We start from the raw sequence: 19,565 nt of genomic DNA, 5'->3' as shown, positions 1-19,565 counted from the left end.
GCATTTGAAAAACTGCTGAAGGGAAATGGTGGTGATGACTCTGACCTTTTCTCCACAAAAACAAGGGAGTGTACCCGGAGGAGAGCGAGCAGCCTGGCGCTCTACAAGGAAGCACTGCAGGGGCTTCTGCTCCCCCTTCCTTCTTCCTCTTCTTATCTCAGAAAATGAGGAGCACTAGTATGAAGGAAGCAAAAACAGAGGGCAGAGCCACACCAATGACAGATTTCATTTTATTAGTGTTCATCAATGGGGGCAAATAAGGCCTACGAGCCTGTGAGTCTCACGCCTAAGAACTACAGGAAGAGAACAATTAGCCATTATTTTTCATGGCATAGTTACGGGTTTCTAAACAGTATACATCCTAAAAAAAAGTGATCAATTATCCTGTTATCAGAAATTGGTTTAAAATAACCAATTTTATTTTAAATGAAGAAATAATACCTGCCTGAAAAGCTAAAAATTCTGAAAAGTTACCTGCTGTCAGACGCCAGCAGTGATGGTGGCACTGACTGATTAAATTCTGCCTGGTTTCAGTTTGATCGTCTACTGAAAAGACATAATGCTTCTAGGTCTTTCACAAATTCATTACGGTGCTTTCAAAAAAGGGGAATTAAAATTTAATTCATTAAGATTTTACAACATTTTATTCATTGACTATTGTGCGTACCTGCTCATGCATGCTGTGTCACATGTTTACAGGTCAGAGAACAAGGTGCTACTGTTGGTAAAGGGCAGTCCTGAACAATGGAGTCAGGTCCTTGGGCTTTAGGCAAGAGCCTCTACCTAGCCAGTGCAGTGGTACCTCATTTGTATTTTAATAAGTAAGGCCAGCCCGAGGATAAGAAAAGTACAACAGCCACACTGGACAGTCTTAGATACCAGGCGGTGCTAACACACACCTTTAATTCCAGTAGCCATACTAGTTTGCCATAGAAACTGGGTGGTGCATGACTTTAATCTCAGTGGTGCACGCCTTGATTCAAGCCCTAGAGAGGAATATAAAATGGGAGGAGATAGCTCACAGCTTCATTCTGAGATTCCTGGAGGCAGGATTGCCATTTTTGGACTGAGGTTGAGGTAAGAGCCAGTGGATGACTGTTTTACTTTTCTGACCTTCAGGTTGAACCACAATTTCTGTCTCTGAGTTTTTATTAATTGTGATACAAGTGAGATATGTCATGGGCTCCAGAAAATTTAATGTATAAGAAAATTATACAAAAAATCTGAAGTTAAGAAAATAGCTGGGGGTGTAGCTGAATTGTACGGGGCATGCTTAACATGCATGGGGGTCTAGATTTGATTCCAGGCATCAAACATACCAGATAGAGTGCAGACAACTAATTGTAACTTCAGCACTATGGAACTGCAGGCAGGAGAACCAGACGTTCAAGGACATTTTCACCTACATAGTGAGTGTGGGGGAAGCCTAAGCTACAGACTCTGACTTAAAAAAAAAAAAAAAAAAAGGAAAATATTTAATACATCAATGAGTACTAAACAGAGAGTATTTTTAAGTAACAATAGTCCTGGGCACCATTGACCTATGAGTAATTATATAAGAAGTTACCTTAATACTGAATCCATAATACTGTAGTTTATAAACCCTACCCAATCTCAGTTTCCACATCTGTAGCTCAGGTATTAGCAATAACTCTTAAAATGGAATGTTTAAGGAATTAAAGCAATGCCTACAGAAAATATCACACAAACTCCAAATAGTTTATCATTATTATGATGAAAATTTATATTTGTTCTCAGTAGATTTATATATATTATTAATAGTTATTACCCAACATAATGTTTCCCTCTATATATGTTAAGTGAAGCTGTTGCCATGGGAATGATAAATTTGACAGGATAAGTTGCAACAAAAATTGGAACTTATTCTGAATTTTTAAATAGAATATTTTCATGAGGTTCTTCATTTGCCTGTATGCGCACATCATCATTTGGGATGACTTCTGTTCTTTCTTTAGATTAATCAATGCACACAAACTCATCCATTCAGACACCTGTTTATGCTCCAAGTCTTCGCATAGCATCTACCTCAGATGCCCCCTTCTGCTACCTCTCCCACAGACCATTCCCCAGCTAGGACAGTCCATGACGATTCTGTCTTTTCATACACCCTATACCTCACAGACCTGCCTTCTAAACTGACACCATCATATTGCTTAAAGTGATGGAAAGTTTATTAATATCTGACTATTGCTTCTTATCCAAGTTCTCTATTTTTGGATTTTCCATAGCATCTCACCAGCAGAGTGCACACATTAAGAGTAAAGCTTTGCTGAATGAAACAGTGCTGAATAAAGCCTAGGATTAGAAAAGGATTTAAAGATCATATATGACAACTGTCTTGTCAAGTTTCCATCCGCCTAACTCTTCCTCCCAGATTTTCTCTGCCTATATAGATCTTTCTGTACCAACCAAGAAAAGCATTTTCAAGAAATTGTGAACATCAAGATTTCCCTTTATTTTTTTTCATTGAATAAAGTGAGAAGCTAGTGTGGTGTGGGAGAATGCTCTTAAACACAGTAAATATTTGTCACTTGTATTGGTTTAATAAAACAATGATTGGCCAGCAGCCAGACAGCAAGTATAGGCGGGGAAACCAGACTAACAGAATTCTGGGGAGAGAAAAGGCAGAGACACAGTCACCAGCCCGACACAGAGGAAGTAAGATGAGAATGCCTTCCTGAGAAACAGTACCAAGCCATGTGACTAAACATAGACAACATGGGTTAATTTAAGATATAAGAGCTAGTCAGTAGTAAGTCTGAACTAAGAGGTCAAACAGTTTATAATTATATAAGCCTCTGTGTGCTCCTTTGGGACTGAATGGCTATAAGAGGAGGCAAGATAGAAACTTATGTTTACAAGCATAGTGTTCAGTGTAGGTGTCGCAATGCCACTAAAAAACCACTCAACACTCCTATCACACTGATGAGGAACAATCATGATTCTATTTGTAGTCATGCTTAGAACACAACAACAATAATAATAACAACTAAAAATGCTCAGTCTGCATAGTGGAAAGCACTAAGCAAAGAACTGTCAAAGTGGGCATGTGGCAAAAAATGTACTGTGATTTGGGGTAAGTTTTCCATATCTATAAAAGGAAACTCCTTCATTAAGAATGATGTTTTAAAAAGCTAATAAAAAATAAATATGGTACTTCTAAAATACAAGAGTAACGTAGAAAAGGAATGCTGAAAAGTTTGTAATTTAGATAATGGCTATACTAAATGAAGAATTATAACATTTAGTCATAAAAAGTTAATTAAGAACAATTGTATGCATGTATGTACTTGGAGGTATAAGATTATTCATGCACCATAATTATACACACAGGTTTATTTATCTTGAAAATATGGGTTAGGCTATTTCTTAACTTAAATACTAGACTAAAGGTAGAGTCAAAGTTAAGTTGGCTATTGTAGTAATTTTTTTCATAGAGAATGTTTAAATTTTTATTTTAAAAGATAAAAGATTTAATAAGTAAATTTAGCATGACAGAAAATACTGAGTCAATACACAAATATTGCCATTCTGTGCATAAGAAAAATCTATTAAAAAATTCTGTATGCATTTAAAATAATAGCAAATGCATACAACATACAGAGGTAAACTTAACTGAAAACCATAAAGTATTACTGATATAAATTGGATAAAAATGAATACTACACATATGTAAAAGGATTCTTAATATTGTTAAGATGGTGGTTCTCCCTTAAACAGCAGTACTGTTTGAAGAAATATTTTTAAAAATTCTTCTTACTAAATCTACATTATTTAGCTCATCATAGCAAATGGCATAAACACTGTCATTGCTGAATCTTTTATTTCAAGGGGAGCTAGCTTGTGGTGATGTACTAACCAAGGAAGGAAGTCAATTCTTTCTAGCAACCAAAAGTAGTTAGATAATGTATAATTAAATATATCAGGGCAGCAAAATGTCTCAGTAGGTCAAGTCTTTGCAAGAGTTTGGTCATATGGACACAATGGTAGAAGGAGAGAACTGACTCCCACAAATTGTCCCTTGTACACTGTAGTAAACACACACATGGGGGGGGGAGTAAATTCTCATTCATTCATATTCCCTCATTTTCTTCTAATAAATAAATGTAACACACACTAAATTTCAGGTGAGGAATCAGGCCCATTATTTAGAAGACAAGAGATCATCTTATCTTCTAAATGCAGCAGGATGGAGAATAAAGTAAAGTAGGAACAGAGAGAAAATTTTACATAGACATATAAAAATGAGAATTTGCAAAACAGAGTTCAGCAGAATAGTACTATTCTGCAAGCAACAATGAACGCTATTTATATTTAAATAATAGAATGGAAAATGAGAATAAGAACAGTAACCAATAAAGTATTTTTTTTGACTTGCAAATATCCGTTCTATAGTTCCTTTCTGTCACTTCCTAGCTATTAGAGTCAGGCCTGCTGACAAAAAGAGGGGAATCTTACCCAGCAATCCCCGAGCATATTCAAAGACAATTTAGAGTGAAACAAAGGGAAAGGCTAGAAGGTTATTTCAAATGCAACATCACTGCAGGTAATACACACCCAATAATGCGAAAAATGAGATGAAAGAATAAGAATAAACTGATTTTGGTTGTAAGACTTAAGGAAAGAGAAGTACTTTGGCTGCAGGGCTTGCAGTCCTTCTTTGGATTTCTTGTGTCTCTTCAACAGAACGGCTTACTTAATGCATCCCAGATCCTAATCTGAGTGGACTAAGAGCAAAAAAGATCCAGGATCCCCAGAATGGCTGGAGAAAGTATAGCTCATTAATCATTTAACAGTGGTAGGAGGTCGATATGGCAAGGGTAAAACATGGGTTATAACAAAGCAAAGATTAATCTTCCCAGACCACCCCTACCATTCTTCTTCCTGGGAGAAAGAGCTGTATTACTACCCCTAGCCTCAAGCCATGCAGGGCAGCCCTGGCCTCTCAGGAATAGAGAAACTACCTCTCCCCCACACACAGGGTCTTCCATGGTGGATGCTGACTTTCTATTCTACAGAATGAACATGTCTCAGGCCTGTAACTGTTGGGTCAACTGAAATCACAGCTTCCATGATAACAATGCCTGAAAACCCAAAAGTCTGTGTCATGACCTTGTTTTAAGCTAAAATATCCCAAATTAGAGAAGCAAAGTGACCAAGAGCAATATTTAACAGGAAAGACGTGGCTCAGGAGAGCACTCCTGGGCTTCTGAGAGCAGCAGAGGAGCTTGGGGAGTAGCACCAGGTGACTGCAAAGCTGAGGTGTTGTTCAGCACTAGTCAAAACCCTGGGCTCAACTCCAGCACTGAAAAAACATGTCAAAACACAGTGTCCCGGGGGGTGCTAGTGATCTTGTAGGGCCCTAAACTACAATGTCGGTACGTAAGTGTTTACAGTCCTCTTTAAAGGTTACTTGACAGTTTGAGAATGGAAACAAAATGGTATTTCTAGAGCATCAGTCTAAGGGTCCTCCGGAGGGTTAAAGTAAAAAGAAATGTACTAACAACTCTCGGGTACCCTGGGCCCTGACACAGGGTCACACAGGAAAGACTTAGTATCGAGACTCCAGTGGAGATGAGAGCTTTCTTCATACACTCCATTTACTGTGTCTTACGACGCTCTGTGCGCCAGGATAGCAACTGCTTCTGACCTCTGTAAACCTGGATGGTACAGAGTGATTCCCACTCTGGGTTCCCTTCTTAATTACAATAGACACGTCTCTGAATGAGAATTTTCAGAAGTAGTCATTAAAAGAAAGCAAAAAGATATTAGCTGACAAACTATCCTAGGAACATAGAAAGACATGCAAAAAACCAAGAGTTTCTAGGAAGAAATACAGAGACGAAAGAAGATAAAAGTCAAGATAGTGATGGGGCTTAAACACACTGGACTCTGTTGAACCTCTCTTCCTCCTTGCTGATGGAACGCATGTTCCGTACAAACAAGAGGCTATATGTGAAGGAGGAGAAGGGTTGTGTGTGTGTGGAGGGGGCAGTCTCTAAGAAATAACCATTAGTGACTGTCCAATATACCAGTGGGTACTGCACAGGTAGTTTTTATTCATCTTTACTACCTCCTGCGGAAAAAGTTATGTGACTTAACAGAGGGCAAAACTAAGAAATTAAGGACTATGCTTAAGAGTGATGAAGAAGAGACAAGAGTAGAATTGTCACCTGACTTGCTATGCCCCCCTCCCTGCCCCAATACTTCCTACAACAATTGTCCACTGACAGAGGAGCGACTGTATTGACTTTTCTCTAGGGGGCAATTTCCCAAGGCTGTGTTTTCCATTTAGATGGTTCTGACTTAGTGATTTGTTCATAGATTGTTATCTTTTACCATAAAGATCTGTTTAATTTGAAGAGTTAGGAGCATATTAGTTTGATGGCTTTCTGCATGACAACTGTGTCATGTATCAATTTTAATGAAGATAACTTTGGAACAGCCAGGCTAGGTGCTGCACAGCACTGTAGCCACATTCAACACCTGTGGGAATTTTGACAAAAATCATAAACGATAAGCCTGGGGAGCTGCTGCTTGTGAGTCAACTCACCCTGCAACACTGTTAAAAGTATCATTGTTCCCCAACCAAAGCATGTCATACCTAGTAACACAGAAAGAGGAGAAAAGGAGGAAACTGGTCAATCTGAACATGGGTAAAGCAGAAATACGTAGTAACCAAAAGAATGACATCCCTTAGGAATAAGGTGGACATAAAAATGTCCAGTTTTAAATTGACTTCAAAGTCAAATGGATTATATCAGCTGTTTCAGTTTGGTTGTATATAATCATCATTTATGCATGATCCCAGACTCGCTGCTCCAATCCTGCCACCTAGAAGTTCTGCTTTAACTGGCCTTGAATATGGCTCACACATTCATGGGCTTTTGAAATTCTGCAGGTTTTCTAGTATGCAGAGGGGACTGAGAACCATATCTACATAATTCAAAGACACAAGTAAACCAAGATGTGGTGGCAAGGTTATAGTGTGCTAGCACCACACTAGGAGATAAATATTATTTAAACCCGAAATACAGAAAACAATATCACAAAGAAAACTCCCAGGACCTAGGACAAGAAAGCAGTAGGAACATCACCAGCAAGCTTCATCTCTAGCTGTTCTCCAATAGAAACCAGCTCACTAGACTACTTACACAGAGGACTTAATTCTCTACTTCACAAATGAATAATTGAGTCTCTAATATGTGAAGGTACTTCCTAAAGGTCAAAATAAAAATTTAACGCTAAGATGTCCCAGGCTCAACATCTTTTCTCTTCTCTGAACCTTCTGGAAAGCTATCTGCACATGCCAAATTAACAGTTACTGGACAAAAGCTTTATCGTTAAAATAAACTTCCCAAACACAGTGTAACTGTAGTGACATTTTTCACTGCTGAGCTTCAGCAGAGTCCTCAAAAAGAAGAAGGGATTTAATCCATAGCTCTTGGCTATTAGTAATGTGACGACTGGCAGAGCTTGGAGAAGTGAACCACGTGACATGACTGAAGGAAGAGAGGGAGGGGGGTCTTAATAACTAATCTGCTATGAACATGAGTTCTCCATATGCATGTGGCGAACAGGAGACTCTCCAGGGACTGGACAATCATGGGCTTCATGAGAATCTTAAAGTCAGGTATGTAAGTATCAGTTTAACATGCCAAGAGAGTCAAGAGACTATAAAAAAGGAAAAGAAATCAACACATCTTTACAGGGTATAATTAGGAAAAAAACAACATAGAAACAGCATTTTTTTTTTAAAAAAAAATCTTTATCTATAAAAGGTATTTAAAATCTGAATATTTCTTGCCTTTTGTTTTGACAGAGTAGCTATAAACTAAGCATAGACTCATACATATTAGGTAAATGGTGTGTCAATGAGCTACATCCCTAGACTCCATGTTGTCCTGTTGTGGCTTTATTAGGTTTTCTAAATGGCAAACTTGGGATGTGACAAAGTACTTATCTCTCCGGCAGGGCAGGGCAGCATGACACTCTAGGATTGAAGTGAGTCATGGCAGGTATAAAAGCTAACGATAAAAGATTTAATGGGATATTAAGTTCTCTCAGATGGAAAAATTTCAGATTTAAATAAATAATTCAAATAATCAGAAAAAGGAAACAATTTCTCCCTCAGAGAATGACAACTATCAGGTTAAAACTATATATGGGTCAAATACATGCTGCTAGGAAAAGAATATAAAGCAGAACAAGATAGGAAAGGCGTAATTATTTCACCAGGGTGAGCTCACACTCTATATGACAAGGTGGTTCTGGCTGTTCTCAGATGATTCCAGACAACACTTACAATGCGGATGGGAATGGACGCCGCTGCTTCCTATCTCTCTCAGTGTGGATACAGATCTGCTAGAGCCGCTGCTTCCTATCTCTCTGTGTGGATACAGATCTGCTAGAGCCTCTGCTTCCTATCTCTCTCAGCGTGGATACAGATCTGCTAGAGCCGCTGCTTCCTATCTCTCTGTGTGGATACAGATCTGCTAGAGCCTCTGCTTCCTATCTCTCTTAGTGTGGATACAGATCTGCTAGAGCCTCTGCTTCCTGTCTCTCTCAGCGTGGATACAGATCTGCTAGAGCCTCTGCTTCCTATCTCTCAGCGTGGATACAGATCTGCTAGAGCCTCTGCTTCCTATCTCAGCGTGGATACAGATCTGCTAGAGCCTCTGCTTCCTATCTCTCTCAGCGTAGATACAGATCTGCTAGAGCCGCTGCTTCCTATCTCTCTCAGCATGGATACAGATCTGCTAGAGCCTCTGCTTCCTGTCTCTCTCAGTGTGGATACAGATCTGCTAGAGCCTCTCTGGCACTAACAAGGCTTGCCATTACAACACCAGACAAACACTTTACACAGTGCTAGTGTGAGCAAGAGACCTCAGTGCACTGACAGTATTATTCATGTTTATGAGATCAGAAATTTAATCGACCAAAAAATTATTTTCACGCCCTTCCTCTTCAACCCACATTCTTTAGTTCAGTGTGTTAGGAGCATATATGGAGCTGTGTGTCACCGTGAACTCAGGCACGCATGCATTCTACTATGGTTTTTAGACTATGATTCCTTTTCCTTTATTTTTGTTTAATCTGAATTAGCATAAATGAACACAAATTGTCTAAATCAGTTCTGGTATATCTTTAAATAATTCTCAATGATTTTTAAGACTTTATTCATCTAAGGGTAAGGATTTAGGACAAAGGATCATTACATACCATAATCAGTGATTTTACAGGACACCAAGTACAGCTCTTTCAGGTTTTGTCCCTCCTTTGCAATGACCTCCACACACCTGAAACACACAAAGTGATGGTGTTACACTAACGCATCCCATTTAAATGAGCAAGAATCGGGCCACGCATCCACAAGAAGAGGTCAAAGGTCAGTAGTGCCAGAATGCCCCAGTCCTCTCAGCTTTCAACACCTCATTCAAGGTATCCCAGGGAGTCTCTCATGTTCTCTGCTTCCAAGTGAAGTGCTCTGTTCCTGAATGCTCCCATTAAATCCTTGTCTGATCCAGGAGATACTCCTGTAAGACCACTGTGAATTTGGGTACGAAAAGCTGATTAAACCCACGTGGTATAATCAATGTATCACATATAAAATAACTAAAATTGCAGTATGTAGGTGACAGTTATTTTGAAAGAATGATAATTATTCAGAGTCTAATTTTTTAATTCTGAAGTTTGATATCATTAAATGCACACTTGCAGAAATTTTACTCAACATAAAATCGGAAATTGTAAAAATCTATAACTGATAAAGGATATAAAACCAGAACATACAAGAACGATAAAACTTTCACTTTAAACATATTTCATTTTTAATATTTTAAATAAATGGTTATATAGACTATTAACTATACACAGTCATATAATATTTTAAAAATCTTTTTTTTACTTAAGTTAAAAGATTTTTCAATACAGCCTGAGCAGCACTAGAGTAGAGAATTTAATGAATTTTAAAAATACTGTTTAACCACGCTACCTAATTCATAGCTCAGTTTGCTATACTCAGAAAGCTGGACTGTCAGACTGACATACAGGTATGGGTGCCCCTTAATGCAGTCCCTGTTTTAATCTGTATAGATAGCAGTTAAGTAAAAGGGTAAAAAGCAAAAGAGTCATTAACCTTTTCTAGGAAGTAAGGATCAAGCAATTTGATACCTGTGTGTACAATCTATCAAAACTCACTTGACATCCATCTCTGTCTTTTGGATATTTCATTTGCTGCCTAGCTTATTTGTAAGTATCTTCATAAAATGTCAGGGAATTTTATACAATTTTATCCCTTATAATTCATTATTGAAGGTTAAATTAGTAAGAAAGACATATTTTTCTTTTAAAGTACTTTTATAGAATTTGGTCCTAATGGAATGATAAACATTTCTTTCCCAAGGCAGCCAGGCAAACATGCTTCTTTGGCTATTTTACCTAAAAAATTCATGATTAAAACATGTTTTTCCATAACTATAGCAGAGAACTTAAAACACAATACAATTATGATTGACACAGATTATTGTGAAGGCAAACTTTAAGCCTAATTTCATATCATTTGGCTTTAATGTAGCATTTTAATAAGTTCATAAAAAGAAATGCTAAAAAAGAAATGAAACAGTTCAAGCAAAGTCCACATATTACATATGACTTACAATAAATTTTCTCATGCTAAGAATAAAAAATAAAAGCCACAGATTACTACAAATCCTAATCATTCAAAATTTCCTAAAACAGTTTCTGCAATATCAAAGATCCTTTTTTTATAATCCTTAATTGGATTAAAAAAGATAATTCAATATGTTGTGGCGACAATAAAAAAAGTAATTGTATTTTGTTCTCATTCTTCATACAAATACATCAAAATGTCTGATTTATGATTGACTGTGAGAGACACTAAGCAAATGCAGTCTCTTGTTGTATCTGTTCATCTTCAATCTATACTGGATACGCCACAAACCCATAAAAACATTACAGACTCACAGAGAGGGCTGGAGGGAGAAGATAACAGAAAGAATGCTGCTATACCAGAGAACCAAACACTGCTTCATAACAAAAGAACCAGCATGTATTTAAAACAAGACAACCATGGATGATGATTGCCCCCCAAAACAGCTGAATGACAGGGAACATTAAGGTTTCTCACGCCCCTCCCCCCGAAAAAATGACGAAGAAATGGACAGGATGTGTAGATGATTATGAGTAGATACTGCAAAACCATGCAATCTGCTTGAGAGGTAATACATTAACAAAAACAAACTATTTCTTGAAGGGATTACAGCAAAAATTTTAATTTTAAATCGTCCGTTGATGAGATATTTGATGACAGAATTTTCAAATTCTATGAATCTAGACAGAAATTTTCCCTTTGTGAGAGATGGCTGAGATAGGCCTTTTCTGTGTATCTTTGGCTGGAACTCACTATGTAGACTAGGCTGGCCTCAAACTCACAGAGATCCATCTGCTTCTGTCTCTTGAGTGCTGGGATTAAAAACATATGCCAACACCTCCAACTGAAACTGAAATTCTTAATACAATGTTAACACAAACACAGAGTTGAACAGTGAAAATAAGCAGCTAAGGCAGTATTATTGATATGTGAAAATGGAGTTGGTTTGTGTTACTCTGCTATTGTAAACTGGTAGAAATACCCAGCACCACTCATCCTTGGCTAGTTTCTAAAGACTTGTAATTCTGCCAAGTGCAGCTTCTCAGGCGGCACTGGTACCGGTCTAGAGGAGGCCAGGGTAGGGACAAACCTTTTCCCCTTACACTTTTAAAATCCACCCTGGAACACATTGAGAGGAAGCACTACATTGTAACACGTCAATGAAGCACGCTTGCCTTGTTTTACACAGAACACAGAGGAAGCACTACAGTGTAACACATCTATGAAGCACGCTTGCCCGGTTTTACAAAGGTTCTTGGTATGAACACACCCACCTCATTGTACAATATGCAAGTAGAAAAAAATGGCAAATAATACAAAGGATAGAAATTTTCATGACAGGTACTTATGAAAACTTTGAGGGGTATTTTCAAACACTTTTGAAAGATAAAAATGCTTTCCAGGTGATAATTTTTGACAGTCCTGAGCAGTGTGACTGAAACATACAGGGCATTTAGGACCTATGTGCCTCCATTCCTATCCCCATTCATATATATCACACAACAGAACACTCTCTCCAATGTGCCCCCCCCCCCAAAAAAAATTACATTGGTTCACAGAGGCAAGCCACGAGCACCTATAATCAGAATCTAGAATTTAAAATGTTTCCACCCTGGAATCTTGTCTACTTCCCCCTCTCCATGCGGATGACTATATGATTTTCTTTGGGTTCACTTTCTTATTTAGCTTCTATAGGATCACACATTATATGCTTAATGTCTTTTATTTTATGGCTAGAAACCGATTATGAGTGAGTACATCCCATGTTCCTCTTTTTGAGTCTGGGATACCTCACTCAGGATAGTGTTTTCTATTTCCATCCATTTGCACGCAAAATTCGAGAAGTCATTGTTTTTTACTGCTGAGTAGTACTGAGGTGGCATGGGGCAAAGGGGAAATGGGATGAGAAATATGAGAAGGGGAGGATGGGAGGAGCTCGGGGGATTGGGATGGTTGGGATATAGGAAGGATGGATACGGGAGCAGCGAAGTATATATCCTATCTAAGGGAGCCATCTTAGGGTTGGCAAGAGACTTGACTCTTGAGGGGTTCGCAGGTGTCCAGGAATATGTCCCCAGCTGGTACCTTGGGCAACTAAGGAGAGGGAACCTGAAATGACCCTATCCTATACTGATGAATATCTTGCATATCACCTTAGAACCTTCATCTGGCGATGGATCGAGGTAGAGACAGAGTCTCAATTTGGAGCAACGGTCTGAGCTCTTAAGGTCCAAATGAGGAGCAGAAGGAGGGAGAACATGAGCAAAAAATCAGGACCACGAGGGATGCACCCACCCACTGTGACAGTGGAACTGATTTATTGGGAGCCCACCAAGGCCAGCTGGTCTGGGACTGAATAAGCATGGGTTGATTCCGGACTCTCTGAGCATGGCGGTCAATGAAGACTGATGAGAAGCCAAGGACAATGGCACTAGGTTTCGATCCTAATACATGAACTGGCTTTGTGGGAGCTTAGCCTGTTTGGACGCTCACCTTTCTGGACGTAGATAGAAGGACCTTGGTCTTCCCGCAGGGCAGGGAATTTGGACTGCTCTTCAGTAACGAGAGGGAGGGGGAATGGAGTGGGGGGAGGAGAAGAGGAGTGGGGATAGGGGGAGGGAAGTGGGGGGAGGGCAATATTTGGGAGGAGGGGAGGGAAATGGGAAATGGGGAGCAGGTGGAAATTTTAATTAAAAAAGAATAAAAATAAATAAATAAGTAAAAAAAAAAAATGTTTCCACCCTTTCTATACTTTGTCTCCATCATCCCAAAGGACAGATCTCTGACTATTACATGACAAGCATTCTACAAAGATCCAGGAGTTCTCATAACAATATAGGAATTAAAAAGAAAAAAACACAAACTCCTTAGGGGAAGTAGTGAGATTATAAAGGGTACATTCATAACACAGAAAAAAAAAGACATAATAGACACCAAAAAAAAAATCAGAAACTGTTAAAAGTATTCCATGCAATCACACCCAGTTAGGGCATGACACCCTGCTCCTGGGCTCTGAGAGCTCACCAGGAAGCATATCCTTAGCGAGAGGAAGGAAAGGCCAAAGACACATTCCCAGCCGCATCTGTAAAGGACCAAGGAGCAGACTCCTACCTTCCTTTGAGATCTTAGATCATTTGCTTCAAAATGAGGCTCTGTGTAAACATTTTCTTCCAGATCAAATGTATTGGGTTCACTTCGATATTCTTTAGTTTATTCTGAATTGACTGCCCTTAGATTTTCTTCTTGCTTTTAGACTTCAGCAACGATGTGAAGAAAAAAACTTTAAAGTCTTACTATTGTAAATTACTAAGTAACAGCTATTGAGAATGAATATATATATATATATATATATATATATATATATATATATATATATATATATTCTTCTTTTTTCTTTTAGAATGAAGAAATGTGCCAGAAAGCCTTCTCTAAGATAGTCAGAGTCCAAAATTATTTTTGATAATTTTACACTCACTTGCTTTTAAGAATGTCTAAAATACACCTGAAACATTTTGTAAAATTTAAAAACTGAAAGGTTATTTTGTGAGATAAATAAGGTGGATTTTTTCTTTTTTCTTCTTCTTTAAGAAAGTATTTCTCAGTTTTGTTGGAGAAAAAAAATCTGTCTCCTTAGCAATAGATTCCTAACCACCTGATTTATGTGAAGGGTAAAGGTTAATGAATTAAGCTGTGTAAGCTTCCACATTATCAAAGGAATTCAAAAAAGTCTTGAATTATGGAAAACAATGACCCATTCTACATACATACCAAGTTTTTATGTTTTTTTGTCTCCTACTCAAAAGCCAGAACATGGCATTAGTGACAATTGAAAAGAACTAATGAGGAAATATGACTACGCTGTTTGCAAGAGGAGTGTCCTAGGAGACCTTGTTACTGTTTGTGATGTACTTGAAACCGAAAAGAAGCTAATTGGAGCTGCCAGACACTGGTTTGCAAATCTTACTTTAAAGGACAGGCTCAATCACCTTCGAGGTGTGAAAAGAAGTACCCCATTAGAGATGCATTAGCGCGGGCTTGGCGGAGCTCTACAGACACTTCAGGATGCTCCCTCCAAGCCGCACTCCTGTTTGAACAACAGACATGGCTATAAAGAGAGAAAACTGCAACAAGACAAAAACAACCCCAGAGATTAAAAAAAGAAGATGTACAGAGAATGCTGTAAAGAAGTTGGTAAATACGTACAAAGCTCGGTGTGTTTAAGGTTGGATAAACATGGAGCTGAAACCTCACAACTCAAAAGACACCATAGAAGTGACCTACATGAAGGTTCTAAAAACAGAGCTGGATTTCTGAGTAAACCTACGTTATATGGGCTGTCGATAGACAAACTGCAGTACACGTGAACGTACACCACACACACACCTGAGAAAGGAATTGACAGTTTACAAGCTCTAAACAGAGTAGCAAGGAGGAAGCAAGCGAGGCCTCCTTGTTGAAGGATGCCGTGCTAATTCACAGATGGGCTACTTAAGTGATACCAGAGGTTGCCAAAACATAATTTGGCATCTGACAAAAAGCATAAAGACATCTGATTGATTTTTTTTTGAAGTCTGAAATCGAGTTCTGCTGAAGAATAATCTAATCGCACCGATTTACAAGTGCACCATGCTTTTAGAATATGTGGAAAGATCGCAAGGTTTAAAGAAAGGAAAATTTATAAAAAATTTATGTAAATTCAAGAATTTATGACGAGTTCCCTTATTTGAATAAAATCTCATCTATGAGCATTCTATTTGTAGGTTCTTTTTCTAGCAACAGGATATCTTAGCCTTATAGAAACAGACTAATATAATTATTTTGTCTTTAGGTTAATCAATTGAACTTGGTGGACAAACAAGATTATTTCAGGAATTTGGCATATGATACACTGAGAACACTTTGTATTTCTCCATGTCCTTTCTCATAAATGCTCTTCTATGCAACACCAATAACTGCAGTTACCAAATACAAAGTCACGTCTAACTTTCATGAACGCTTGTCAAGATATTTTCATAGAAGATATATAAGCTGATTTTTTAAAAGATTGATTTGCAATTAAAATGCTAACTCATTTACTCAAAAAACATTCTTAATATACCACAGGGGTAGAAACTACGAGTGACATGCAAAATGTCACCAGCTCCACCAGTTAGCAACAATTATCTTGGGACACCAATTAAGTTCTCACTTACCAAATGTCATTCTCTAGAAAGCCAGTAACTGATTAGTGAATCTGAGATCTATTTAGGCAGACATTTCCCACTGAAACGGTAGCAGATTCATGCCCATTCTATCCCACAGAAAGGTTAGAAAATGACCATTGTAGAAACTTGTTCCTGTGGTTTTCAAACAGGAAAAGCATCTCAAAAGGCAGGCAAGACTTCAGGTCCCTGAATTCGTGGCCCTTCCTAGGGTTAGAGACTTCTGAGGAGGAGAAGGCAGAGCTCATTGGTAACTTTCTTTCCAGGCACTGGTAACTTGCCCTGAAGCACTCTCAACATCAGCTAGGTTCTGCTTATGAGTTATGGAACTCAGTAAAGAAAGAGTAACACGACAGCAAACAGAGTTTCTCTATGTAGTCATAAGTGTCATCGTGAACAACTCACATGGAAAATTGTTCTCTCTACCCATATATCAAATCATGCATTAATTGAATTTGAATGCTTAATACAATATTTAAAATGGTCTTCAGGCGGAGTAAGGCTTACATGTAAATGGCACATTTCTTTGACCTACCAAGAAACAAAATACCTGAAGTTTTTCTAAGAGGCAGAAAAGGAAACTTAAACTAACAAGTTTATAATAAATTTGAGTCTGGCATTAATGCTTTGGGTATTTTATTCAAAATCTTATTTCTAATTTAGCCAGTGCTCTGTCCTTTTTACCACAAGTTCATTAACAAACTATGCTAACTTTTGGGGAGCATTTCATAAGCCAAGCAAGAGGGCAGAAAATATGCTAACTTCTATTTATTTAATATCAACATTTTTATCAAATGTAAAATACGGTCAAGGTACATCATTATATAATGATGAACATAAGGCTGGTGGATCAAATACTATTTACTTTTGTTATTAATATTAGTATTCATAACCATGAATACAGAACTGTAAGTATCTTCAGAATTACTAAGATTCAAATATAGGCAGTCATTTTTAGGGTGAATGGAAACACTAGGAATCGTAAGACAAAAATGAAGAAGAGACATCCACTAATAAGGATCCTTCAAATGCTTAAGTTTTTTGTCACTGAGAGAGAAATATGGTGGTTTGGGAATAGTTACTGCTAAAAACCTTCTGTGATTTACTGTTGTTTGGGAGGCTCCATCAGTTCATCTTCAATGATTGAGGGGCGTCCAGACACTGTACAACATGGATAAAGCTAAAACTGGTGCTGTCCTTTGGTATCCTGACAGTTTAATACAGAGAGGAGATGAAAAGATCTTATCGGTCTATGCATTACACAAATTTACTGTGCGGAGAAAAGCTTAGACACTTGTAAATAACAGACATTAGAGAACAGTGTAAACATGAGCACTGAGATCCACCGTGGTGAGCTGCAGTCTAAACATGAGCACTGGGATCCACCATGGTGAGCTGCAGTCTATAGGGAACATTTCTTTACTGCACAAAGTCAGTCAGGGATAATCCTGGCCAGCTCCCACCACTTCTACCACTGATAATAAGTACTAACGATTATAGTAATGCCAGCAATATTTTAAAGGTATCTGTCATACTTGCCAAAACAAAAAGTTTGATGTCTGTGTAGAAGCAGGGTACAGAACATCTGACTGAGGACTTCCCCTTCGTTCTCTACACAAACCGCTGCAAATGCTGATATCAAAGTCTTGTCCACATTGTACATCAAACAGATATTTTATTTTTGACTGATCTTTAATTTAAAATGGCTGATTATATTATTTTAGTGGTTGATTCAGGATATGAGAGTTCAGGCTTCATTTAAGAAAGAGCTAAGCACGTCCTCACCCCAAGACACTCTGCTTCACAGTGACTAACTGCCTCTTCACTTCTCTCTCTGGGAGTCGGCCCGCCCTCCGCAGGAGCTCTGTGAAACAGCCGAAGACTGACGTTCAGCACAGACCTCCCTTGACCCTGTGTGATCAATGAGGCAACTGGGACAACACACTGACAACGGGTTTCCTTCTCCTTTGAGAAGGCAGAGTCTCAGAAGACTACAGAGCATGGGAGGTAAAAACAAAATGTAAATATTAAGGAAAGGGTTCCCCACTTCAGCTAACAATAGTTTTTAAATATCCCAAAACACTACTCAAAATTTTCTTTGAGGAAGCAATTGTAGTGATATGAAAAAATAATTTAGTAGTGTTGAAGAGAAAAGAAGAAAACAGTAATCTGATATTGTTGCAAGCTTGTAATTAGATGGCCCGAACCAAACACAAGGGAAAGTGGGTGAGCGCGTCCCCGTGCGTCCCATTGCTTGCGCACTTATCCTCAGGAAGGCTGCACTTTGCCACTAACTTTTAAGCCTCAGTTACCCTCTGGCCTGCCAAAAAAACCAACAAAATAATTCTAAGAAGAGATTTTAAGTAGAGATGACATACATGTAATTAATTCTGCAATTATGAGAACATGAGATTCAAGTCATCTTGGACTCTAAAACAGAAGCAACAGGAAGACTGTCTAGACCAGGCACCGGGAACAAAACAATGGACACATCTTTCACAAAGAGGAAGGAGAAAGGTAATGCATATGGCACAAATTTCACCATACTGAAGTACAGTTAGTTTGAACTCAGACTTCTGAGGCTCATCCACAATCACTGCTGAATACAGGGACTTGCATCCGAGACTCTGGACCACAACAGCTCTGCTTCCTGGCCTTATGATATTACCTTCCAATGTTCGTGTCAGGGGTGAACCATCTTTGCTCTAATATTTATAGAGAAGAAAGGCTGTAGGTCAAGTTTGGTTGTTTTAGCCATTATATTGACACAACCATAAACAATTTTACTTAAATAACAATTACATTTATATTAACTGCTCATATACTTCTATTTCTATGAGTGACGATAATAGCCTCAATCAAGAATTTTTAGTAGCAGCAATATAGTTTGTAATTTTTAAATACCAAAGGATGATAATTGATTTAATCTGATATGCATTTGTTTGAAGGGTGGAGGAACAAAGCCCTCTACACTTTCTTCTTAACATGGAGTCAGTACAGAAGGGTAGGGTTTAGAAACGCCAAGACAGCCTCTCCAATCTTCACTTCTTTGGCTATTGTGGTAACATCCCTCATGTCCCACACTCCACTGGCCTATACAATACATCTAAAGATTTTATTTCAAACATTTAAGTTATTCAACTATGCAAAGGCTAGATTATAAATGAAACCTTTAATTGAGAGGAATAAGTTTTATATCTGGTACTTATATTTACATATATTTATAAATATAATTTCTTTTTCTTTTTTATTTTTCTGTGTATACGTGGGGTTTCAAGATAGGATTTCTCTGACTGTCCTGGAACTCACTTTGTAGACCAGGCTGGCCTCATACTCATAAATTCGCCTGCCTCTGCTCAGTGCTGTGATTAAAGGCATGTGCCACCACCACTCAGTGAAATATAATTCTTTTTTTCTTTTTTTAAATATATTTTTTTTAAGATTTATTACATATATAATACACCTCTATGCCAGAAGAGGGCACCAGACCTTATTACAGATGGTTATGAGCCATTATGTGGTTGCTGGGAAGTGAACTCAGGACCTCTGGAAGAACAGCCAGAGTTCTTAACCTCTGAGCCATCTCTCCAGCCCTGAAATATAATTCCTAACAAATGTATGTGTCCATAGTCAACACTGTAACTAAATAACAAATCATAATTGTGCAGGTA

The 19,565-nt window shown here is 38.1% G+C and overlaps 1 protein-coding gene across 1 annotated transcript in view; it reads right to left on the bottom strand.

The window, feature by feature from the left end:
- Fbxl17 (F-box and leucine rich repeat protein 17) overlaps positions 1 to 19,565 on the bottom strand; it is a 465,950-nt gene that overhangs the window by 156,901 nt on the left and 289,484 nt on the right. Inside the window, exon 7 of the mRNA XM_057758272.1 lies at positions 9,244 to 9,320. Within this exon, the coding sequence (XP_057614255.1) occupies positions 9,244 to 9,320 (77 nt within the window). The remainder of the gene's footprint in view (positions 1 to 9,243; positions 9,321 to 19,565) is intronic.

This window comes from Chionomys nivalis, chromosome 2, assembly GCF_950005125.1.
Source record: "Chionomys nivalis chromosome 2, mChiNiv1.1, whole genome shotgun sequence".
In the NCBI taxonomy this organism is placed as follows: domain Eukaryota; kingdom Metazoa; phylum Chordata; class Mammalia; order Rodentia; family Cricetidae; genus Chionomys; species Chionomys nivalis.
Note: the sequence above shows the minus strand (reverse complement) of the source record. Positions and strands in the feature narration are given on the sequence as shown.